The following is a 27,536-nucleotide window of genomic DNA, read 5'->3' as shown; positions in this document are numbered from 1 at the left end:
TCGTCTTTTATGACAACCTTCAATACTATTCATGGTAGATACCGCTTCAAACGCATGCCTTTTGGGATAGTTTCAGTACAAGACGAGTTCCAAAGAAAAATTGAAGAAGCCTTTGAAGGGTTAGATGGGTTTGCAGTCATTGTCGATGACCTACTGGTTTACAGCTCAACTATAGAAGAGCATGATAGGCGACTCTCTGTCGTACTGAAAAGAGCGAGAGCCAACGGGATAAAATTCAATCGAGAGAAGTGCACCGTCTGTGTACGAAGTGTGTCCTACTTCGGACATATTGTGAGCTCAAGCGGAATGCAACCCGATCCACAAAAATTGTGTGAAATCAATGACATGCCGAGACCAAACAACAAGGAGGAAGTGGCCACTTTGCTAGGAATGTTGAACTTCTTGGCTAAATACATCCCTAATCTTTCCTTGCAAAACAAGGACTTGCGAGACCTTCTAAAGCAGAAGGAAATAATCTGGGAAGACAATCGTAACGAAGCCTTAAATACAGTTAAGAAGTCAATGGTATCACACCTGAGTTTCTTCAACCCAACTTGCAAAACGCTAGATCTCACTGTTGACGCTTCTTCACATGGCCTTGGAGAATAAATCTCGTCGGAAAGGAAATGCCATCGCTTATGCATCCAAGTTTAACACAACTGAACAGAAGTACTCACAACTCGAGAAGGAGCTGTATGCCGTTGATTTTGGTTGTAGATATTTTCACCATTATCTATATGGCAGTAAAATAAGCGTCACTACGGATAACCGTCCGCTGGAGGCTATACTGTGAAAGCCTCTTACGAAAGCGCCGCCAAGAATTCAGAAAATGACGCTACAAATTCAACCATATGATCTGACCCTTATTTACTGACCTGGAAAAGAGATACCCATAGCAGATACGTTATCAAGATTAAATCTTGCTGACACTGATGAGAGCCTGCATAGGGAGCTGGAAATCTATGTTCATCAAGTTGTTAGATTTCTTCCTGTCAGCGACACAAAACTCGCGGAAATCTCACGGGAAACGCAGGAAGACCCTCAGCTGGCTAAACTGTCCTGCATCACAAGCAAGGGATGGCCAAACAGCCGCAAGCTCTGCAGTACAGATCTTTTGCCATACTGGACGGTCCAGAAGGAGCCTACCTTTCAAAATGGCATTATATTCAAGGGCGAGAGAATAGTAATCCCTGAGAAACTTAGGTCCGACACACTAAAACAACTGCATGCGTCTCACCTAGGGATTGAAAAAACCAAGCAGCGAGCAAGAATGCTTGTCTATTGACCAGGTCTAAATGCAGGCATTGAAAGAATAATCCAAACATGTTATGCATGTCAGAAGTTCAGTCAGAACAATCAGAAAGAAATCCTTATCCCGACTAAGATGCCGCAATTCCCATGGCAGTATGTCACATCAGATCTATTCAGCTGGAAGGGGGCAACTTACCAGGTTTTGGTGGATTATCATAGTAGGTTTTTTGAGGTGGACAGACTCAAAGATATGACCTCAGGTGAAGTCATCGCAAAGCTCAAATCACACTTTGCAAGGCATAGTATCCCCTATTCATTGATGACAGACAATGGAAGCCAGTACACCTCCTCTGAGTTTCAAAAATTCACATCTGACTGGGGCATCAAACATGTCACATCCAGCCCAAACTTTCCACAATCCAATGGACTTGCCGAAAAAACCGTCCAGACATGTAAACAGATTCTCGCGAAGTCTGCTGAAAAAAACGATGACCCTTACCTTGCTCTACTCGAATATAAGAATACGCCAGTAGATGGGTTCGCCTCACCATCTCTGCTGTTAATGAGCCGCCAGTTGCGGTCCACTGTCCCATGTGCTCCAGATCACCAGCAAAAGAAGGTAGTTCCAACTGAAGAATTCAGACGACACCACACAGAAGCACAAGCACGTCAAAAAACGAGCTATGATCAACATGCCAAAACCTTGAATTCAGAAAAACCTGGCGACACCGTCCTGTATCAAAAGCAACCAACGTGGTCTGAGAAACTGCCCGTGTGATAGCGATGGCTGATAGCCCAAGATCCTACCGCCTTTTGCAAAGAGAAGGCAAAGAATTGAGAAGAAACAGAAAACACATACGTGAGTCTTCTCTCCTGGATCAGCCTCCCCAGAGTAGCGATGATACGCCGGAGACAATGTGGGACACCAGCATGTGGAATGCCACTGGGACCAGCATTGATTCTGAACCTCGCGCCGGACCAGATAACATAACCGATCACCACTGCAAAGGAAATGCTGATGCTGGTAGTGCTGGGGCAGGTAACACCACTACAAGGTCCGGCCAAATTGTAAGACCCCCTGCGTGTATATAGTGTATATAGTTGAAGTGCATCATAGAACCAAGAACGGATTAACCACAACAGTTTATTATGTCGTCTTATCAGTTAGTCAAATAATACAAAGAAGACGCAAGCCTAGCGCCGTCTGCAATGAGTGATTCATAGTTCGGGGGAATTAGTATGATGAGTCTTTAGAATTATGGAAGAAGGAGGATGAAGCGATATGATCTTGTGCTTTAGCCTGCGCTTGTGTTGATGCTTGCTTACCTTGCTTGTGTTTGCTGCCCTTGCTCGTGTTTATGCTTTATTATTGCTTGTGCTTATGCTTTATTATTTTGTAGGTACCTGGGTCTAAATAAATCTTAAATTGAGAAATACTACACCTTCTTAATTTACATTTTAATACTTTCTCAACAATTTTAAATTCCTCTTATTTTCATATAATCTTTCGCTCAAATAATTAACATAAAGCCTTTTCACTAATATTCCTAGCTGCGTTCCTTACTTTCTACTCTAAGAGACCATCAGCAACTTCACAAACTATTTTCCTGAAATTATTCAATCCATATTCTAAATTGTCGAATTTTATACTCTCTAGTTTAGCATCCGTTGCTATTGGAAAGTTTCTCTCAAATTCTCACCCTGGAGTCTACTAACGTCATAAGTTTCCGGAAGTTCCTAAATTCCAGGTTCAAATTGACCCTAGACATTACTAGATGATATCTTTACTTGTAAACTCAATAACAGCTCTCCTGTATACCCTAGTATCTTGTATCACTCCTGCCAGTCTTCGATTTACAATAACATAATCAATAAGGTTAGCGATTTTTAGAGCAAACATTTTAATGCGTAAATCCCTCAAACCATGATTTATAGGACATATGATTCATTTTTATTCTTTTTCTACTGTTTATACCCATGATTCCTAACGGTGGGCGAAGGCCCCACCAGTGGTGCGTAAGAATATTTTGGTGGGACGTGGGTAGAACGTGAACCTTTCTGCTGACTTTACACTAGAGGCTTAATTTTGAGAAAAAAAAACAAACAGAAAAACTGTTTATGATGATGCCACTTTATAATGACTGTTGCCTTAATGACGCCACATTCAAATACATTTAAAGAGAAAAGAAATAATGGAAAAACTGTTTAATGTATAGGTCTGACCAAACTTATAAGACTGAAATGGAAAACCATATTTTAAAATGAATTTGTCTCTTGTTCGTTTTTGTGGACTCAGCGGATATTTCTAAAGCAAAATCTAAGATCATATTTTTTTATTTATACAGAATAATTTTTAAAACACACGGTTCAAAAGCTTGTAAATAATTCTTTTCACCGTTAATATCGATTTCAGAATGTCTGACTTGATTAAGATGAAAAAAACGGGAAATGTTGAATTAAACACGCATGGTTTTCTTAAAAGATAATTTAAATACTCTAAAACACGATAGTTTGGAATAGTGTGCATCTGTTAACGGCCTATCTATATATATATATATATATATGGGCCCAGGCACTCGACAAGCGGTAGGCTTCTATGTATTGATTCTCACTGTCGCTTGTGTTCTAAACACAGACAAATTGAGCCTTTTCTTGATGTCATGACGTCCAAATGGACCTTAAATTATAAGTGATGCCTTTGTGAAATTACGTTTTTTTTTGTTGAACCTTTAACTTTTGCCTCGGCTTGTCTTTTGTCATCATGAAAGACATATCATCGAACCTTTGTTTCATTTAATTGTTCAGGTGGTGAGACAAAAACTTCTTTTCTTCCAACGATTTATCTAGTCCAGGTTTTTGATTTTCAAAGATATAAAAGGCATTGACAACCACCTTTGTTTCTTTTAATTGTTGAGGTGGTGGGACAAAGACTTCTTCTTTTCCCTTGGCTTATCTTTCGTCATTATGAAAGACATATCGCCAAACCTTTGTTTCTTTTAATGGATCATGTGATGGACAGGGGCGTCCCGAGGCTCATTTAATTGGGGAGGGGGGGGGGGGGGGTCAACTTCGTAAATTTTACCGAATCGCTACCTGATTTATGCCGAATTTTCTGCAGAAATCAAGAATTTTGCAGAATTTCGGCCGATTTTGCAAAATTTCGTAAAATTTAAACATTTGCCTCTCAATTACTTGGACTATCTGCCTTGGCTTGTCTCTTTCTACAATTATCCATGTCTTAATGCAACCTACTGCAAAATACTTGATAACTTCAATTCAAAATCAACGGGAAAGTTGGGGGGGGGGCGTTCCCCCTCGGAACACCCCTGGTGATGGAACAAAAACTTCTTCTTTTGCCTTGACTTGCCTTTTGTCATTATGAAAGACGTATTGCCGAATCTTCATTTCTTTTAATTGCTCAGGTGGTGGGACAAACACTTCTTTTTCCTCCAACGATTTATCTAATCCAGATTTTTGATTTTCAAAGGTATGGTAGGCATTGATGACCTTATCCATGTCAAAATCCCAAACCAAATAATCATCGCTATCATTTTCAATTTGTTTGGTTCGTTTGGCTTATCTTTCGTTATTATAAAATACCTATTGCCGAACCTTGTTTTTCTAACAAAGGTATGGTAGGCATTGATGACCATATCCATGTCAAAATCCCAAACCCGATCATCATCGCTCTCATTTTCAATTTTGACACGTTTTGATTCTTCTAACCGTGCGTCTGATCTTCATTATCATTTTTGACAAGCAACCGCTGTTCTTCTAACCGCGTGTGTATTTGCTCTTCATTTTTCATTTTTGACTCGGTCACATGCTCGGTTTCTAATGTCTTCTAACTGCGAGTCTTTGCTCTTCATTTTAATTTTGACACGCCGCCTTTTTCTTCTAACCGTGTGTGCCTTGGCTCTTCATTTTCATTTTTGACTCGCTCACTTGCTCGGTGTCATATGTCTTCTAACCGCATGTGTCTTTGCTCTTCCTCTTTAATTTTTAACGCGCTCTAATTGTCGTTTTCGCATATTTTCTGGCCACCTGTGTCTTTGCTCTTCATTTTCATCTTTGACACGTTTTTGGATTTTGATTACTTCAGACAATTTAGCAATGGCCTTTGCTTTAGCTGATCGTATTAGTGTTGTCGCAATTGATGATCCAGGTTGCCGAATTTCACATCTTATCATGTTTGATAGTTCAGATGTTAGTCCCAAAGAATCATAATTTATAGTAACTGGAACTGCAAATTTTCGTTTTTTGTGCCTTTCAACAGACATTATATTATATAAACAACTATTGCATTGGCAACTCAACAATCTAATTTATACAATTTATGACATCATATAAGAAAATGCTCATATGATGCCATATATGATGTTATAAAAAATGCTTATATGATATACTAACCTACTATACGACGTCATTTACAAAAACCAAAACTAAGGCTCTTAACGAGTTTTCTCAGACTTCTGACCTATCTAGATCGTTTATATATATATATATATATATATATATATATATATATATATATATATATATATATATATATATATATATTGCTATTTTGATATTTACTTGTGCTGTTTACTTGATGAATCGACAGGCACACTACAGCAAGCATGCCTTTTTTCTTTTTTTTTTGCTTTACTTAATCGCGCTAAGTCAGTGGAACCCTTCCAAAAAATAGCAAAATTATTAACTTATTTTAATTAACAGCTTGAACTGTTCTTATAAGCTTATGACTAAATCATAAGCGGAGTAGAGGGACAAGGACCTTCATAGGAATCCATTTCGTTTTCCCTAGAAAAATCCGATAAGTTTTCCCATTACTATTCATAAATATCACTAAGTTTTGATTTTCAAAGCTGATCGATTTTAGTATCATGTTGTTGGTTTTTCTGTGAAATAGATATATCTCTTGTTTCTCAATGGGAATGGCCTATTTTAAGGGCTACATTGAATACAGTTAACACACAACACAGTGAATTAATGCAAATGAATTAAGTTTTTCACTTTCAGTCAGAAATTAAAAGGAAACAAAGAATTTGGAAAGTTATTCCCTTTTTTATTCAAAATTTGTAGGGTAGACTATGGATTGCTGCTTGTTCCGAGCTCCATAATGTGCTTTGAAAGTTAACGTATATGAAAAGGAAAGGAAATATATTTTAGTTTCTAAGCAGTATTTTTTAAATTATCAGTTGCTTGTAGGTTAAAATTCTTACTTTTCTGTAGTCCTTCAAGCAAAGCTAACTATGACAGGCCAATTAAGATCACCTCACTTGGTCAATTGGTCTATCCCCTCACCAGTGAGGGGCAAGTGTTCATTATTGAGATAAGGGACTTGCCTATTAATATATAGCAAACTCCTCCCTCCACACTGAAAGCATTCAACGTACGTCTATTGCAGCTGATATTCAAAATTGAAGTCATTGGAGCAACTTCAGGTATATGTGTTGAGGAGATTGTGAAGGAAAATGGAAGAAAGTGGCTTTACCCAGAAGATGTTGACGAGTTAGCATGAATTAAAACCATCCAGAAAGATTTATTGGCAATACCAGTCGCTACGCCAGGGCTATATATATATATAACTATATATATATATATATATATATATATATATATATATATATATATATATATATATATATATATATATATATATATATATATATATATATATATATATATATATATATATATATATATATATATATATATATATATATATATATTTATATATATATATATCTATATATATATATATATATATATATATATATATATATATATATATATATATTTATATATATATATATATATATTTATATATATATATATATATATATATATATATATATATATATATATATATATATTTATATATATATATATATATATATATATATATATATATATATATATATATATATATATATATAAGTACAACAAAACCCTAGAAACAAAAAGAAAATATTAAAATACCTGATTGATTAAAGTTAAGAATCAACTTTTGAGTCAGTCCTTTGGCAGAATCTAAGTTGCTCAATGGTCCAATAACCAAGTTTTTATCACAGGCTTTCAAATGAAGCTGCATAATCAGAGATATCAAATGATCAATTACTAGTTCAGCATTAGACGGAGGCTCAGGCTCGTTTAATATTTTGTAAAGATTCTCTATTACATCCAAAATTCCTGAGATACAGCTTGAGGTAGCCAAGAATTCTAGAAAATATAAATATTTATTCAAATGGTCGTCAATGGTGTCCATAAAGCTCAGGACGTTCTTTTTTTGTCCCAGAGGAAGGCCGTAGTGGCTTGATAGTCAACTGAAGATTTTCATATTTGATATCTGAGGATAAAGATATATGAAAATTTTGGCCATTACCAAAATTTGCTGTTTGTTGCATAAAATAGCTGGAAAATGAAACTTTGGATAAAGAAAGAAGCAGTTTGGAAATTTACAATCTACTCAATTACTATACCCTGGTGGCCAGTGGAAGTTTCTTTGGCCTTAAGTGCCGGTGTGATCTTACTTATCCAGGAAAATCACGCATAATATTTATAGCATATAATATTAAATGGATGTCACGTAGAACACTAATGTAGAGAATCAATGCACAATTCTTTATTTTATTGACTACCGAATTTGTTACTGAAAAAAATATTTTACTAAATTCTGAATAAGATTTAATCCGAGGCATTAAAGTTTAAAACTCCATTCAATGGCTGAAATTGTAAGCAATGTAAATGAAGGATGATAGTGGATTAACGTTTGATTCCTACTTTAAAACTTCCCATGCAAATAAGAGAAGCCTTAATCAGGAAAATTATCATAAAGTGTGTAATAACCGAGCGAACTCCCTTCTAGCTGACTATCAAATACTAAGATTTCAGAGCACATGACTACAGACAAGTAAGCTAGTAGCGGGACGACGAACCGGAATCGTGATAATTAAGGTTTTTCCAAAGGTGGGAGTTAAAATAGCTTAAACATTTCCCACTTAGAAACAATGCCACTGTACAATCCCACTTAATGCAAGAAAACGTTACGCTTTTTTGTATTAAAATATAGCTAATGCTTGGAGTCTTTGAGAAAGAATAATTAATACTTGGTGTTCAGCACATTGATTATTTGAAACTGATGAGCTATTTTTATTTATTCTATAATAGGTTCAGACTTTCTTTTTTTTTTTATCAACATGCCAAATGTAAATTATCATTGAGAAAGGTTGGAGTCTTTGAGAAAGAAGATTAATACTTGGTGTTCAGCACATTGATTATTTGAAACTGATGAGCTATTTTTATTTATTCTATAATAGGTTCAGACTTTCTTTCTTTTTTATCAACATGCCAAATGTAAATTATCCATTGAGAAAGGTTGGGTTCTTTGAGAAAGAATAATTAAATTTCTTTGCATTATTTCGTGGGCAGAAGTACTACCTAATTAGTTGGAAACAGGTTAATTGGATGATAAGGAATTGATCTGCTTCACTTGAAAATACTTGTTTTTTGTCCTTTTTTTATTTTTAGTATTACTTACGGACCTTCAGCAGTAACTTTGATATTTGGTGTTCAGCACATTGATTATTTGAAATTGATGAGCTATTTTTTTATTCTATAGTAAGTTAGAGACTTTTTTTTATCAATATGCCAAATATAAATTATCCTTTGTTGATAAACCTGTTATAGAACAGAATAAGTATTTATTAAGACAATTATATCTTTTGTATATAAAAGGAGTTATGCTATGATGAAGCTTCGGAACCATCCTTTTTCTTTATTTTTGCCTTTTTAGAAATAAATGAAAAGGTTCATTTTGAGTTTTGTTTTAGGAAAAAGTAATTAAATACCAAAAATTAAGGCCTTAAGAAGAAAAATCCTCCTTATTTCTTTTGGTTTTCTTAACTATACCTGTATTAAACAGGAACTTTGGCTTCCTGACACGCGATACACTTTCGAGTATATTTCAAGTTATTAATTTCTATTCCCAAAACTCAGAAGCAAAAAAATGGCCAGTAGCTAACTTTAGAATCAGAAATATGCCTAATATCAGGCTTTATTAGGTAATGTGAGGACCCAAAGTCGCGTAATTGTTATTGATACCGTAAACAAAAAGATAAATACTGCTGGAATCGTATCGGATTCAGGAATCAGATTGGAATTCAGAAATTGAAGCACAGTGTAAGTAGCAACTGGCGCTGTGTTGACGAAAAAATCCCTCCGACGCCATTTAGCACTAAGCGTTTCTTCGCTTTTTCAGCGTAATAATAAAGAAAAATATGGGCAAATACTGTAACTAGTACGTCTGATATCTTTATTTGAGAAAAAAACACACTTAAAAAGCATGGAAAAATGGCAAGGGACACCAAACGGTAGATGATATTGGTTATTTTTTTTTATTAGCAACAGCGTGAGTTTCAAATCTTATAAGTTGCCTATACTCTGGATGGACGCGGAATCAGGCTAAGAATCAGAATCGAGATACATTTTTCTGCTTGTACCGGATTAAAGACGCTTCTTGACTGCTAATGTCCTTGCGTCAACCCTGATTTAGGTTCCTACAGCCGGGTTCGATCTCTGGGGTCCAGTAATACCAATCTGAGGTCAAACTCACTGTGCCACCACAAGACTCGGGAAAATTTTTACCATTTCCCCTCATCACATTCAAATTTAACGCAGAGCACTACAGTTTATTTTATCAGCTAGTATTAACCGGTTAGAATTTCCATGGTCCTAACATTATTTAACCAGCATTTAACGTTTCTAGTTTGAATATTTTAGCCGCGTTTTCAGTTCATAGACATATTAAACACATTTGAATTTCAACCCAGCCTCAAGCAAGATAGGTCACTATTTCATTTTTCTATTCTTAGTCAAGCCCTTTGGTATAAAGGTACATCAAAGCCGCTGATTACGGCTGTAATCAGCGGCGATTCTCCTAATAGGGTTGTAGCAGATTCGATTATTGGACAAATAATAGATAGTAAGAATTATTATGGGGCAAAGTGGCTGATTGAACTCTCCCATAACTATACTTTAATTAAAAACCACTGTGACAAACTAAGATGAGTATCAATCATTTTACAAACTTTGACATATCTTTCATAAATTGCTACAGAATGAAAATGAATATGGACCTGAAGATCAATACAGTAATTACGATAAGGATAAAAACTCCTACTGCAGAAGCAGAAAAAGAAACGATAAGACAAACACATTGATGAGAAAAACAGCCGAAAAGAGCTAAAAATCAATGTGAATAATGTTTAGTTTAATAAACTAGCGGTCTCTGAGAGGTCTTGTTGACTAGCAACAGATACACGTTTGAAGAACAATACTCAAAAGCCATTTGTAGGTTAGTGGACTTTTTAAAGCAAGACATACCCCTTATTTTAAAAGCAAGAAAATCTTGACTTTTGAACAGACACACAAGCAGGCTGGCTGACTCAATAATACTGGAAAAATCCTCACTGATAGCTTGTACTTCCGTAAGCAGCTCGATTGGCAGCGCAGAGAGTACTAAGATATCACATATCCTTTCTTCTATTTGAAAAAGTCTATCAAGTAATCTTCTGACTAAACGATGCACCTCTGATGTTGCTTTAGTCTGATATAGAGCAACCAGGCAATTTAAATCCTCAAATTTCCTTTGAGATAGGATTTGCCGAACAATGTAAGGGTCTGATTTTACCTGTAATAAAAAAATCCTTTATTTGAAAATCAAATAAAATACAATCTACAGGTCCTAACTTTACAAAGGATCGAAACCAAACAAAACCACTCTTTCCCTAGAAATACAAGTGTTACAGACAGGTGTAATATGTCGTGTCTATGCTAAAATCAATATATGAATAACTTTTGAGGATATGAGTCTATTGCTAAACCATGGGAAACATATTACTATTCTTAGCGTTTCAATTGTACGACACAAGTAAAGTGAAGTAAATGTGGTTAAAAAATAGCATAGTCTGTGTACGCCCTACCCAAATCACTACTTACAGTAGTCACATATCGATGCAACGGAATGTCTAAGTTTTTGCCTTCCTTGAGATCTGCCCGACCCTGCCTACATCCACTGTTATTTCCAAGCCTACCCGAGTCAAAACAAATTTTCGAGCAACTTTAAATAAAGCTGAGACAAGCCCTTAGTTTTATTTATGTCAGTTGAGACGATTTCCTTTACATCAACAATAGCAACACTTTTCTAGCTTCAACTAGTCGATTTTGCGTCTTTATGTTGATGGTTTTAGTGTCGTCAGGATCAAGCTTCTTAAGAACAGTATTATTGCGGGTTTGTACATGGTCTCTTGTTGGCCATAAGTGTTCTTGAATCTCAGTCACCCCATTGTGATTCCAGTGGGCTTTTAAAATATGCAAACTCGTACACTTTGAAAACCTCAGCACTCCATTCGCTTGCAAGTCATAGGCAGCGCAATCGCGCTGCCTAAGTAAAGAACGATGTTGGCACAATGTATTATTATTATTTTCTGTTCCATACCAGGGCACTTCGTATCGAAGGAGTTGTCGTAGAAACTTCGAAAAATGCTCATTCGATTGCAAATTGGAGTGGCTAGTGTCCTTTTTAATAGTCGAAAGTGATTGGAAGGTAACTAACACCCCTTCCACGCCTAGCATTTCCCCATACACATCCAATCAGAATTTTGAGATAACCATTTTGTTCAGCGTAGCTGATTTGCAAATAGAAAGTATGTTTTTGCGGAGGACACACCCCAACAACCCTCAGGGCAAGGGTTTTAAGTTATGCCCTGGGGGCATATAAGAACGATGTTGGCAAAATGTATTATTTTATTTTTCTTTTAGACCAGGGCACTTCGTATCGAAGAAGTTGTCGTAGAAACTTCGAAAAAAGCTCATTCAATTGGAAACTGGAGTCGAAAGTGATTGCAAAGCAACTAACACCCCTTCCACGCCCACCATTTCCCTAAACACATCCAATCAAAATTTTGAGATAGCTATTTTGTTCAGCGTAGTTGATTTCCAAATAGAAATTATATTTTGAGGAGGACATTCCCACACAGCCCTCAGGGAAAGGATTGTAAGTTATGCATATAAGGTTTTTATAGAAAGGATTGTAAGGGGGCATATAAGGTTTTTATAGAAGGAGTTGTCGTAGAAACTTCAAAAAAGGCTCATTCGATTGGAAATTCGAAGAGCTAGTGCCCTTTTTAATAGTCAAAAGTGATTGGAGGGCAACTAACCCCCTCTCACGCCCACCTTTTCCCCAAACACATCCAATCAAAATTTTTAGATAGCCATTTTATTCAACGTAGTTTCAAGTTCTGGAACTTAGGTTTTTGAGGATGACAACCCCCCAGGGCCCTCAGGGCAAGGGTGTTAAGTTATGCCCTGGGGGCATACAAGATTTATATAGAGCGTGTTGTCGTAGAAACTTCAAAAAGGGCTCAATTGATTTGGTATTTAAAGGGGTAGTGCCCTTTTTAATAGTCGATAGTGATTGGAAAGCAACTAACACCCCTTCCACGTCCACCATTTCCCCAAAACACATCCAATCAAAATTTTGAGATAGCTCTTTTGTTCCACGCAGTTTAAAGTTCAGGAAATTATACCTTAGAGCAGGACACTCCCCCCACAGTCTTCAGGGCAAGGGTTATAAGTTATGCCCTGGGGCCATATAAGGTTTTTATTGAAATCCGTGTCGTAGAAACTTCAAAAAGGGCTTATTCGATTGGAAATCAAACGGCTAGTGCCCTTTGAATAGTCGAAAGTGATTTGAGGGCAACTAACCCCCCTCTCACGCCCACCTTTTCCCCAAACACATCCACTCAAAATTTTTAGATAGCCATTTTATTCAACGTAGTTGAAAGTTTTGGAAATTATGTCTTTGAGGATGGCAAACCTCCCCCAGCCCCCATGGCAAAGGTTTTAAGTTATGCCCTGGGGGCAGATAAGGTTTTTGTAGATAGCGTTGTCGTAGAAGCTTCAAAAGGGGCTCATTCAATTGGAAATTGAGAGGGCTAGTGCCCGTTTTAATAGTCGAAAGTGATTGGAGGGTAACTACCCCTTTCCCCCACTTACGCCCACCATTCCTCCAAACACATCCAATCAAAATTTCCAGATAGCCATTTTGTTCAACGTAGTAGAAAGTTCTGGAATTAGGTCTTTGAGAATGACATGAGAATGGCATAAGCCACAACATATGCCCTGAGGGCTGGGGGGGGGGGGGTGTCATCCCCCCAGCCCTCAGGACATACGTTGTGGGTTATGCCCTGGGGGTATATAAGGTTTTTTATTGAAAGTGTTGTCGTAGAAACTTCAAAAGGGCTCATTTGATTGGAAATTGAAAGGGCTAGTGCCATTTTAATAGTTGAAAGAGATTGAAGACCGACCAACGCCCCTCTCACGCCCACCATTTCCCTAAACACATCTAATCAAAATTTTGAGATAGCCATTTTGTTTCAAGTAGTAGAAAATTCTGGAAATTATGTCTTTGACTATGACAACCACCCTAACAGCCCTTAGGGTAAAGGTTTTAACTCATGCCCTTGGGGCATATAAGGTGTTTATAGAAAGCGTTGTCGTAGAAACTCAAAAAGGGCTCATTCAATTGAAAATCTAAAGGCCTAGTGTCCTTTTTAGTAGTAGAAAGTGATTGGAAGGCTGGACATTTTTATAGTAAAGATCGATGTGGGTATAGCGTTTTATTTTTTTGTTGTTGTTGTTGTTTAGACTAGGGCACTTCGTATCGAAGGAGTTGTCGTGGGAACTTCGAAAAGGCCAAATTCGATTGAAAATAGAAAGGGCTGATGCCCTTTTTAATAGTCGAAAGTGATTGGAGGACAACTAATCTCCCTCCCACGTCCATCCTCCCATTTGCCCATTATGTTTAAAAACTAAATGTTGGCTTAAGATTAAATCGAAATCTACTGTGTTAATGTTAATTCCCAGTGAGGTATTTCAGAAATATCGCAAGAAGGAATAAGAGTATTATATTCAAACTTATGGAGCTATTTCTGCTCTTATAACTCAACCAAATGGAAATAGCGTCAGTGTATCCCATCTATCCAAGAAAGTAAATAGATTTTTTTGCGAATGGTCTCAAGTTTTCCATCTCAGGTCAACTAGAGGAGGTATGAAGCTAAATTAAACGCTGCTACTTGTAACCGGGTTTTTCAAACGTTGTGTGCTGTTGAAAATAGCTGAAAAATTTTCTCCAGCATACAAATAGCAGGCAGAATTAATCAAGTCTTAAAAAAAGAAAAAGATTTAAAGTATTATTTTCTTTTTCCCTGAAAAGAACATGTCAATATAAAACGAACAGAAATTAATTAAAAATACTTTTTCCCCAAAATAGGTTTTTCAAGGAAAAGTAAAGAACTCCATTAAACAAAAAATGAGCAAAAATAAAATCAAATAATCTACCAAGCGTGAAACTACCACAAATCAGCATCGATAAACAAATGAAACCTAAAACGAACAGAAATTACAATAAATAACCGAGTCAAACTCAAAATGAGCAGAAATTAACACAAGTTGCGCTCAAAACCCAGAAAAATACGGTTTGACTTCGGGGAAATTGCAACAGAATTTTGTTTTACACCAAAATGTTCAGAAAAATCAGCTTAATCACATAAAAAAAAAACCCCAAATCCCCCTTGCACAACTACCAAAAATTCCCCTTAAAGGGGGAAAATAAGGGGGGAAATCAGAATTTCTATTTGGATGTATTTTTGGGTTTAAGTGGTCGTTTTCTATCAAATCAAGCATGAAGAATCCGAATCCGACTTCAGAAATCACGTTTTCCGTACCCCAGTATCAATTTTCACCTTCACGAAACGGGGGGGGGGGGTAAAGTACGCAGATCATTATTTGCCGGATTCCTGCGGCTAAAGGATCATTTTATATCAAATAAAGGACCGTATTGCCAAAAATGAGGTCAAAAAGTAGTTTTTTTTTTAATATTTACCTCATTTTCACCTTTACGGGGCCTGTAATATGAGGGGTTGCTAAGTATAATATCTTAAAAAACCACTTCTTTTATCGAAATCAAAACTTCAGATCAATCGGTTATAAAAGGAAAACGTTTAGAACTGAGGTAAATTAATCACAAGAACATTTTGTTTCAAAGCACAACCTAAAGCTAATTCTTCTTCCTGCTCGTCTTCGTTATCGTCCTCATCCTGTCTTGCTGCGGTTTAAGTGCATAACGCCCCTTTATATTCCCCGCAGGCATAGAACTACAGGGCAAACCGTTCCAACGGCAGCTGAATCTGAGTGACTTGCACTCACTGGTGCTCTGGGACCACAGCATCTTCAGTAGGCTCTCCGGTGCTGGAGAAGCATCTGTCATAATGGGAAGAGACATATTCCATAACTAAGTGAGGCACCAACCCCACTCGTCGGGCTTTAGCGAATTTGATGTGTCTTGCCACTTCATTATTTGAAAATAGCACCTGCAAAGGGAATACTTTGCGGCACCCAAAGTCGGTGGAAGCCGCTCTGCCTGAAAAAAAGCATTTGCACTTGCAACCCGCATTGTAAATGCTCGCACCCAGACATCCTTCAGGGTGTTCTCATTGCTTTTCCCTTTGAATACGCGGAGCAAAGCTTTCTCTTCAACTTCGGTAATCTTCTGGTGGCTGGATCCTGGTGTCATGAAGATCTTGCAAGCATCCGTGAAAATCCCATCTTTAAGTGACAAGGAAACTACTGCTGGTCTCCCTACGCCGTGAAGTCTAATTGTTGAATCACAGCCAGACATTGCTTGGCAAACGAGTAGATTTTCTGCTGCTTCGGTTCCTAGTTTGTTCTTGATCCTTTTTATGTCCTACACTCATCCATTATTTCCATGTATGTCTGTCTGCATAAAGATATCACATGCATCATGCTTGGCATGGTACAGCAGAAGGACTAATAGGTCGGTATCATTCCCAATCAAAGTGGTCGATGAAGTTTCAGCGCAACTGACTGCAGTTTGTACAACTAAGACATCGGCATCATCCTGAGAATGTAGAACTTTGCATCCTGAGTTCGCCAGCCGCTCAGTAAGTAGGTCGATGAAGCGTTGTTTATTTTTGGGATTTCTCAGAAATTCCTCCTTACTTTTGACGATCTTCATGTTAGGAGAGAATTCAATCGTTGCACACGACAAACCTTTGGTTCTCTTCAGCTGTGTGCAATTTTTCGTCGTCGGTGTATCAGTGTAAGAGTCTAAAACTACCGCTGCCTGGCCGAAATGTCTTGTGACATAATCTACGTAAGATCCTGCCACCTCAGAATATGTGGATACGGTAGTCCACGGGATTTTATGGACTAGCCAGCCACCGTCCAAAACTCTCTGGGTGGATGGCAATGTCATTGGATCCTTAAGTTCCTCAATATTCATCAGTGCATTTGTTAGAGGCTTGAGAGGCTTTATCGGCTGTTCTTACCACCTCGAACGAACTAAAGAGCGATGGTGGAAAAGTACAGAGCTCGAATGACAGAACCTCATTCAAGTCAGAACCACTGTTGCTAGCCACTGCAGCTAGACGTTGAAAGATTAGAGCTGGGTCGACCATTACCATCTCCCTATTTACCATCACAGATTACTTCTCAGCCATAGTTACAGATGTCTCCTTTTTCCTGAAAAATTATTTGCCAATGTCTTTCACTTCCATGTACTTCAGAATCGTTTCTCCCATAGATTTGGCATCGTCTACGTTTACAGATGATGAAGCGCGGACACCAGTAACCACGTTCAACAGCTGTGATTCCTGCCTGAGGGGTTCTAGGGGCTCAATGTATCGAACTATCTTCTCGATGTCCGCCATGTCTCTAGCTCTCCTCGAAGATACCACTTCTGCGTGATTTTCAATAGTCAACTCCGCGAGGCCAGTCAGTTTCTGCATGCGTTCGTTAACTAGAACCAAAGTAGGCATAGCAGATGTCCAAATTGTCTGCTGTAATGCAGTCATGCCTCTATCTTTCGTCAGACCGCCACTCGTTTTCATACTTCTCATTAACGCCTGTTCGATCACAAAATCAGGAGAAAGTGCTGCCCAGTAGTTGTCAGTTCTTCGGATGAACAGGTACTCCTGTAACGTTCTGTACTGCCCTGGGTTGTCTTTCCTCAACTGAAACATCGACGGCACGAACAGCCAAGTAGACTTCGTGTAAAGATTGTGGCCAGAAGCAGCAAGGTAAGGAAGTAATTCCAACACCCACTGTAGATAAAGTTCAAGGTTGCCACTTCGTTCACCTCTCAGGTTCTTTCTCAGGATTCCAAGTAGGTCCATATACTGAAACCAAAGACGGACATTTCTGGATTCGGATAATCGTTCTTTTGCACTTTGAACTATTTCATAGATAAGCTCTGCTGCTTACGACACCTGCACTTCGTCGATGTCATCTCCTTCAAGGAGAGACTCGTCCGCCTCTTTTGTTCTGGTAGCATGTCTTTACGATCAAACGCTCTGTTACCCAGTTCTGATGATCAAAGGTTCGCATAAAGGGCTACCTCCAACAGACCATGGCCTCTCACTGCACGAGAGTCAGCTTTGCCTTGTAACATACTACGCCCAGTGTTAGACGCATATACTTGACTTAGGATTTCCAAAAGTCCCGAGTCAGCCATAAGGAAGCCAATGGCTCCTAGGAAACTCATGCGTGTGTGAAATCCACCCAAGACAACAATAGCATTTCTTAAAGCACTTGTGGCAGGCTCTGAATCGACGATACACTTCGCCTTCCAGTAAAGCGGTTGGTCAAAGATAATGACTAGAGTTTTTTCCAGCTCGATTAGCGCGCACGTTAGCATGCATAAGTGTAGAATAAATACAGGAGATATCGCTTGGGTTGTGGTTAATCTTTGGCAAAAAACGAATATTTGATTTTCCCGGATAAGGTAGCTTTTGGTGTATTGACCATATAAAGGCCGACCAGCTCATGTATGAGCTTTTGAAAAAGCCAGAGATGCGCCAGAGCGTTTCAACCTCCATTCATTGTCATAAGTGTCACCATTTTTTGTCAAGCAAACAAAAGTCCTTGGTTGCGACATGGCGGGTTTTTGGTAAATGTAGAATGACATGGTGCCGATTGACTTCATCTTATCTCCACTTACTTCTTTTCTTGGCACTGAAAGGTCCGTTGCCGAAAACTCAGGTGTAGACACTTCAATAAGACCCATTCTATGAAAAGTATCCAGGCCGTCGATATTAGCAATATCATAATTGACGTTGTCTCCTACATACTGAAAAAAATGTGCTTTCTCTTTGGACTCTTCCAACAACGTTTGATATACTGCTCCACATCTCTCAAATCCTTTTACCTCTGAATACGAAGAGCAGATGCCGAGATTGTGCAGTGTGTCAATTAAAAATTGCAGATCCCAGTTTATTCTTTTGTCTTTTTTTGCGGAAGTAAAAAAAAAACGGCACAAACATTATATATAGCCTCGAAGACGCCAGTCTTCTATCAAGTACTATGGTAGATGTCTCCACTGACTATAAAGAATGACAATAAGGAATGGAAACCGCAAACTGAGGGAGAGTGGGAGGGGATTCTGGAATACTGGTTTGAAATTAAACTGTTCGAGACTCGTTTTCTAAGGTGCCATTCCTAGCTTGATTGGAAATGGTGAATCAACTGATAAGTGATTAAAATAACTAGTTCATGCCCTTTGGTCCACTTTCACAGCCGTTTTAGGTAAGATGAGGTACTTTACTACGTAAAATCAAGTTTTTAACTTCAATTTAAAATTCGCCGCCACTGATTTTATAGGAAACGACCAAATAATCCAGCAGCCTCATAATTTCAAATTTTACTCCGCCACCCTCCGCCCTTTATAGGTGGAAATGGGAATTAGGGTACTGAAAAATTAAAATCTGAATTCATATTTGAATTCAGCATGCTTGATTTGATAGGAAACAACTATTCAAACTCCAAAATATCTATAACCACAAAAATCGATCCCCCCCCCCTCATTTTCCCCCTTCAAGGGCAAATTTGGGATACTTGGGCAGGAGGGATTCGGGGGGATTTTTTTGTGTGATTAAGCAGATTTTTCTGAACATTTTGGTGTAAAAAAAAATTCTGTTGCTATTTCCCCGAGGTTTGACCATTTTTTTCCGTATCTTTCCTCCACTACTATGCCTTCCCAAGGCCAGAACATAATTTGCACTTTACTGAAAAAAAAATACAAATGAATGTGCATTGTCAGTTTAATATAAATATATTATTATTATTATTATTATTATTTATTTCTAACCCACACTGTACAGAGGTACAATACGTGGAGTATCACGAGGAAAAACACATAAAATGCAAAACAAATCAATATATAAATCAAAGATTACCAGTTACAGTGTAACACATAATAATTTAAAAGAAACTAAAACAAAAAATAAATAGCATGAAAGGAGGGGAAAAGAGGAAGGGAGAAAAAAACTGACAACTTGCAGAGTCTAATAAGCAGCAATGTGCAGAAATTGGACACAATATGTCATTATTATTATTATCATTATTTGATTTTTACTCACTCTTTACAATACTAAAAAAATATAGAATGACCAAACAGAGAAAAACAACTAAACAAATAAAAGAAAAATAACTTATGACTGAAAAAACCTGATAAGATGATGGTGCGGAGAAAAACGGATACAAGCAGTATTTGAAAGTTTTCTGTGTAGTGCTTCCAGTTTTTCAGTAATATTAGGAACAATTTATTAATAACTACCCGGTTTTTGGTCCAAGGTGGAAGAAACAACAAAATTTACAAAATCTAAAATAATTAATCCGGATTCTTTTTACTCATTTTTCTTAAAAGGAGAAAAATTCCAGAAACAAAAAGAATTGAATGGTCATAAAAAGTTGAGTAGAGCTTGGCCAACGCGAGATTATTATATTTACCTCTATTGGCAACAATCTTAGCATATCCTAATTAAATTTCCATATTAATATCTGAGACTGTGCGCTGGCGCAAGCTCGGAAGACTATTAGTAATTGAAATACCGAGCCATCGAAGAGAATCTACGAGAGGGATAGTAAAGCCACTACAGCAAAGGGAAGTACTAGAAATGTTATTAAAAGAAAGAAATTTACATTTATCTACATTAAAAGAAAGGCCCATGTCTGAAAAAGAAGTGGCAACACAAGAAACCATGTTAGATAAACCAGTTTTAGTACGGCTTATAAGAAGCAGATCATCAGCGTAAGCCAGGCATGAAACATCAGAAAAACCGGAGAGAGATGTAGCCGATATCTTTGCCAGAACTCCTGAAATACACAAATTAAAAAGGGTCGGAGATAAAACTCCCCCTTGCCCTAAACCTCTTTTCAATTTAATAATAGAAGCTGGCACAGATTTCAGGCAAAGAAAAGAATTAGAGCACCAGTATCGAAGAAGCAAAATAACCGATAGATTGACACCACAACCACGAAGAGCAGAAAAAAGCTGACTATGACATGCACTATCAAAAGCTTTTGATAGATCTAAATTACAAAGATATATACTCCTTCCCTTAGAAGAATTTTCAAGGAGCATATACTGATATTTAGTAATCAAAATGTTAATATTATTTGATTTATTAAAGTTATAAAAGTAAAAACATTTATGTTTTTTCAGTATAAAAAAATATACGAATTATAAGTTATATAATATAATATATATAAGTTAAAAGTGGAGTTCTTTACATTTCTTTGAAAAACTTATTTTGTGGGAAAAGTTTTTTTTAATTAATCTCAAGTAAAAAACGAACCTTGGCCAATAGTGATCAAAAATTAAAACGCGTTTTAGTAAAACACTGGTGTGTCATCTTTTTTTTCCTTTTTTATAGTATAGAACGAACTCTAGCCCGTAGTAACTAAAGTTTTAAAATAAATCTTCATATGCATGATGATGCAATATACTTATTTTTTGACAAGATAATATAACACAAGTATCTTTTGAAAAGTTGCTTCTCTGGGGTATGGTGGCATATTTGACAGACTTTGCCGCCTGATTCTGTCGTTTACTATTAAGACTAATCGAAAAGAATAGTTCCAATTCCTGAATCATCTAACAAATCTTTTAGAACACATTTTTTATTTTTGGCTACTATGGTTAGTGGTTCATTCTTTACTAGGTTACAGCTAGTTCTGCAACCATGATTTGGAAATGGAACATACAGGACGAGGAAATTTTGATGTTGTATAATTGCTCAGTCACCAGTAGTGCATATACTGATAAAAATTGGAAGTAACTTCGGAAGCGGTCAAAAATTCCTAAAAAATTTAACAAATTTAAATGACTAAAGTACATGCAAGCATATAAATAGGATGATGAGTTAATAAAAGCGAGTTAAAAATAAGTCGGCGATTTAATAAAAACGAGTTAAGAAAAAAACTTAATCGAATAGTTGAATATTAGATTAACTTAATTTTTGGAGACTCAAAAATCGTTTTCAATGGATTTTGGCAGTTGTCAGTATTTTTCAGAAAAAAAAATTGTTTGCATTATTTAAACGGCCTTATTTCAACTAAATTAACGAAAAAGCGATTATTTCCAAATCAAACAATTCAGCACCTGTAGCGAAAACTTGCAGTAATGGAAACTTGCATAAACAAAAATGGTTTGTTTAGAAAATAATTGTTACAGCACATTTCAGGGGCATAAACGGACAAAAACTATCCATTGAAGAATGCGAAAACGTTGATAGTTTAATAAATTTTTGATACTTTCTTGTAAAATACTTTGACCACCTCTCCCCCAACTTCCTAAAAAAATATTTTAAGGTAAGTATTTTTTTATGACTGGCTTTCATTTTAGAAGTATTAATATGGAAGAATCAACAATTAACATGAAAAAAGAGGTTTACGGGTGAGGGAGGATCCCCCCTCACACTTGAGAATATTCCAAATCAATCAGTTAATGGTGGAAAATGACGACTTATTGAGGAGAAAATGACAACCCATACAAATAACTGAGCATAAGATGGTGTTTTTTCGACAGAGAAAAGAAAAATGAATTCAATTATACTGTCGGGTTTTCGAACTCAGACATAATTGCGATTGGTTGAATGTTTCAGCTCGGCTTTCCACTCGTCTTGCAGATGGAACGACAAAGATTTTTAGCAAAAAGACGAGACAGAGAGCCACCTCGGTAAAGATTTATGACCAATTTGAGCAGTTACATATTACTTAATCAGTAAACAACTTAACTTCAAATTAATATCAGCGAAAATAAAACAAATTTGACGGGAAACTTGCATCCGGTGCATACATAGACAGGTTTAAACGAGACAGCAATGTAGGACTTTTTGGATCCTTTCTATACGTGATACTTTCTCGTATTCGTTTTCAATCTAATGAGCAAATGATTTAATTTATATAGCAATGAAATTTAATATGAAAATGATTCAATTTCTCCATGTTGTGACAAATACTGACATTTATCAATTTTTCGTCATTTTACTTTTACGCCCCTATTAAAATCTAAAAAGATTCTATCATGAGAAATTGGGGTTTCATTCTTCACTCTCCTAAGCTCATATGCTCTGGGAAGGATATTCACAGTGAAAAGTGCAAATATGCAGATGTAAGAATGATCTTTTATTTCCCTTGTACATGATAATTATATTTAATCATCCAAAAAGCTTCATTGCTTCCCTGTGCCTGAAAATGCCATACGCCACCGGTTACAAGCTAGTGCAGATCTAGATCGAGTATTCCTGTTCAGACTCAAAGCCTGCACAACGACAATCCTCGCAACCCATGTGCCAGAGAATTAATCACTTTTTATGGAACTCTAAAAGAGTAGACAAAAAATTCTATATTACGGAAAAAGCTTGATATAACAGGTGACAATAGCAATTAGGCAGTTGATCTTTCCATAAAAATGGGAGAATTACAATATGAATCGCTAATGTAGAACTATATGGTCTTAGAGAGAGAAAATCGATAAAAAAGAAAAACAAACAAAGGAACAATTTTACATTGAGAGATACAAGTACGTAAATCTGTAGAAGTCGCGTCTAGATTTTCTACATATATTCGTCAACTGAAAGCTTTAAATTACGCCTTATTATATTACAAGAGTTACACACAGTATTCCACCAAAAGTAAGAGCAGACACTCACCAAAAGGACTAATGTTCTTTCTAGTTTTCTAGCGATGATGTTCCAGTCCTCTAGGCGCAAAGGATCATCGAACAGATCATTTGTAAGTTCTTCAATATAATTGAACAAATTAATCAGCTGCTGACCATCCAACGTGCATTCTGGTGATTTAGGCGTCTGAAAGTCTGCTTCCAAAAAGTTCTCAAGATCAGACAAATCTACCTGTGACAAGGTTCCTTCTTTCAACCTGTAATATAGCAAGTAAGACTAACCCCGTTTCACTTATAATCACTGGAGCAGCACAGGTAAGATCTTTAGAAATGTCAGAGGGCTCTTCAAGTAAGGGAAAGGGTCAGATATCCCAAAAAATGCATTTTAGGGGCACGGATAATCAAATTTTTCTGTCGCAAGTCCTTAAAATTTAATTTTGGACAGAAATTTTCCCTTTGATCAGGTATTGTAGCAGTTCTCTCCCCACCTAGGACTCGCGTGAAATTACAGAGAGTTGATTAACTCAGCTTAAAATGCCAATTATACAATTTCTGTTTTTTTCAAGATTCTATTGGGATGATTTTCCTGTACAATAATTTTCTGATACAAAACTGTTCCCATTTCATTAATAGTAGCTTTACTATGTCACTATTCTATTTATTGACTTAAAAAAAACACATCACAACAGACAAGGATAGTCAATCAAAATATAGCTTTAACTAATTTTAGAGACAGCAAAATACCCAATTTTCAAATTACTGACTGAAACTTTAAACCAGCTCTAAGTAGTAGGACACCTGAACAGAAAGTCACAATCATTCTGATGAAGAAGATAATAAAACGTGGAAGATAGAAGTAAAAAGACGCTGTAGATATTGCATATCACTTTAAATTATTGACTAGACCATCAAGTTTGATTCTGGGTAGAGTATATTTGGTATACACATGCAATTGAAAGTAAAAAGTCAGATAAAAAACAAACATTAGCAACAGACAGAACTTACCTGAATAAACTTGATACTCAATTTATTTACTTTCAGAGTAAATAAATTGTGGACATAATTTGACCATAAACAAAACTTAAAAAAATTACATGCTTTTTTCACAATAGCTAAACAGATTTTTCAGTCTATGTAGGCAAAGATGAGACTAATCCAAATATGCAAATTTCTAAAAAAAAATCCAAAACTTAACATGGATATTTCGACAAAAACTTGACTTCAACTGAATATTTCATTCGTATGTGGACTTGGTGACAATTCTTATTAAAGTGGAGAGAACTGACAGTGCAAGGAGGAGAAACATCGCTGGTTATTATTAGAAAATTGCGAATAGAATGACATTTTTTTCCACTTCGTAAACTTATTTTCGTGCACCAAGAGACAAGTTTCGCAAACAATTAAGAAATTGAGTTGTGGTCGATCGTGTCAACTTTGTCAAAATTATGTCAACTTTACAGCTAGATTTCAAATATAGAATTCTATAAGTTAAAAAAAACTGTATACAAATGCATCAGGTAGATTATTCTAAATTATGTTTAGTTTTACAGTTCCATTTATTTTTTTTAAGATTTTGAACCTTGCATATGTTTTATTTAATTATGACACTATGCTCTTTACATTCATGCCAAATGATGTTTTCAGAAGCTTCAACAAAATCATTTTGTTGGTCGTTGTAAGTGTTTCAACAAACCAGCAACAGTTTTGATCCCAATAATTAAAGGCACCCGTTTGGTGCCTTTAATTAAAATGCCGGTTTCTAATCTTAAATAAAACAACAACTGTGATGTTCTTTTTTCTCTTTTGGATAAACATCAATTTAGTTTTGCTTCCCTCAGGAGCTTGGATACTAGTTACATTTTGAAACGCAGTCTATTCAAAATGTCCACCACGGCTTCATTGATCCAGCCGATCAGTTTAATGTTGACTGACCAATCAAACATTTGCAGTTCTATGTCGACGAGTTTGACGACTGTTGGTTTCTGTGTACCGTGAGTAAAATGCGATATATTTAAAATACCAAAATAAAGTTCCTTCTTTCTAAAGATAATTCCGACTTTCTCTAATTAAGTTTAAATCTAGTTTCAAAAAGAAAGAAAAGTCCTTAATCAGCAAAGAGAAAAATTGCAGTTAGCCTCAGACAAAGAACGGCGCTATCCAAGCTTAGGATTTCGCTAAGATAATGGGCAATAAAAAAGATGCTACGAACAATATTTCTAAGAAAGTTTAAATTATAGGAGCCATGTGAACGTTTGAATCATCAGAAATATTAAAAACAATTTATTGGACAAAGGGTTCGCATCCTTGGGCCACTTGAGCCAATTGTGAGCCAGTTCTTAGAGCGCAGGACAAACAAACTACGTTTGATAGAGGGGTAAAAGTGCTTTTTGGAAATATTCATAAATCAGATTCAGGATGATTATTATTATTATCGATAGACTTATTTCGGCGTTCAAGCTTTGCAATTCTTTCATTGTTGTGTCTCAGTCACCGTTGTTGTCATTTGAAGTGACCAACTGCTGTTCACCTAAATATGTAAGTCTCCATGAATCTATTGCCTTTTATCTGTGTTTATTTCATTTTATATGTCTGCATCCAGTCTGATAACAGGTAATTAGTCCACATATCTCGAAGGTACGTTCCCAGGGAATCTGATTTCCAGATAGCTCGAGGAGAAGAGGTCACATTTATATGGCTACACATTTTATTTTCTCTCAGTAATTGAGGGTGGCGCAGGCCTTGATAGCAAAATCTTTAGCGCTATAAGCGGCGCTATCGGAGAACTTATAAGGTGTAAGATCGCAGCTTTAAAGTACGACGTTAGATTTGACGCGGTCAATATTTATGATTGCCTCAGTCATTTCTTTTATCGCTAATATTTCTTTTATAGCTAAAAATTTCTTTTATAGCCACAAAATTCCATTTATCGCTACAAATGGTGCGAGTCGGAAATTGGAGGAAAATTTGCGAAGTAATTAGGCTATTAAAACTTTGTAATTTAAATTTAATTATCGGAGAGATACAGACATATAAGTAAAGTGATTAGGCCTATAACCGCTAAGCTACGACAGGAAACCCTTTAAAATATCTTATAGGAGATAATAGCCTCCCCCAAAATAGGTTAAGTGAGAAAATAAATTTATTTCGAATTATTCCAACGCAAAAAAAGTGGCAGAGGATTTATAAGAAAAATTAATGGCACAGAAGATGGTCATGAAAAATATATAAATAGCAAATTCTATCCTGGAGAACAGTGGTCAATCGGATATTGATAATTTCAATATCCAATCGGCTCAGTTGGCATATCTAACAAAAACAGAGCTAGAAATGTTAATCCAGATGCTTCTACTCTGGTTCAAAGGCCAGGCCTTGACCTTTCAGAAGCAGATTGAACATACTATAGGCGACGACGCCAGCTTGCCAATGAATACGGTGGACAAATTGTTAAAAGCATTTAAAGACAGATTTATCGAAACCAGTTCCATAAATAAATTAAAACACGGAATGGTGTGCTTTGACTATTCACAAAATATAAGAGAATATCTTGATAATATACGCATTTCAGTAGAGGCAAAATACGGAAGAGGTTCAGGACCACTGTATGAAAAAGTCATACTAAATACCTTTTTGCAATGGCTACCCCCAAAACTATATAGAATGGTAATATCCAAAAATATTCAGACGTTGGATCTTGCAGTTCAGGAAGTAGATCGATTGATCGAAGTCGACACGATGGTCGCACAGTAAAGCAAAAATAAATAGCCTAGGCGATTCAAACGCGAACCTAATCTTCAAGGGCGATCAGGCATCTCCCAATTCCTTTTCAAGGGATAACTCCCTAGTACCACAAAGAAATAAAACGCAAGAACCCGCTAGGCAGAAAACAGTACGTTTTCAGCCTGTCAAGCAATTTAGTTATGAAAATAACCATACAATAATAAGATGCTATAATTGCAATCGACCTGGACACATCGCGAGGGAGTGCCGTTATTTCCCCAACCATATACCAAGAATTGCTGTCAGCAGTGCGCAGAATTATGGGAACAATTTGGTTGGAGGAACAAATTTTAGCGCCGATCGTGCACAAGGCTATAGCCAGGGAATATTGCGCCAATTAGTACCTTACAACGTGTACCAACCAAATTTGTATAGCCCTCCCCCCAATAGACAAATTAGTTACCGATTTGAAAACCCAAATACTCGCCACAGCCAATATAATGCGAGAATGCTATATAGAAAT

At 36.6% G+C, this 27,536-nt stretch overlaps 1 protein-coding gene across 6 annotated transcripts in view; it reads right to left on the bottom strand.

Annotated features, from left to right (window-relative positions):
• The window catches only part of LOC148952083 (NCK-interacting protein with SH3 domain), a 142,606-nt gene that overhangs the window by 7,060 nt on the left and 108,010 nt on the right, over positions 1 to 27,536 (bottom strand). For 5 of the 6 annotated variants that reach the window (XM_089088835.1, XM_089088834.1, XM_089088833.1 and 2 more), the window contains exons 4-6: positions 23,328 to 23,553; positions 10,639 to 10,945; positions 7,237 to 7,476 (exon numbers count right to left, since the gene is read on the bottom strand). In XM_089088835.1, coding sequence (XP_088944961.1) covers positions 7,237 to 7,476; positions 10,639 to 10,945; positions 23,328 to 23,553 — 773 coding nt within the window. The remainder of the gene's footprint in view (positions 1 to 7,236; positions 7,477 to 10,638; positions 10,946 to 23,327; positions 23,554 to 27,536) is intronic. The other variant, XM_089088837.1, reaches the window with a different exon arrangement.

Source organism: Artemia sp. Qi Xiang Cuo, chromosome 5 (genome assembly GCF_049724085.1).
Source record: "Artemia sp. Qi Xiang Cuo chromosome 5, ASM4972408v1, whole genome shotgun sequence".
In the NCBI taxonomy this organism is placed as follows: Eukaryota; Metazoa; Arthropoda; class Branchiopoda; order Anostraca; family Artemiidae; genus Artemia; species Artemia sp. Qi Xiang Cuo.
The sequence above is the reverse complement of the archived record's forward strand: the minus strand, read 5'-3'. Positions and strand labels throughout refer to the sequence as shown.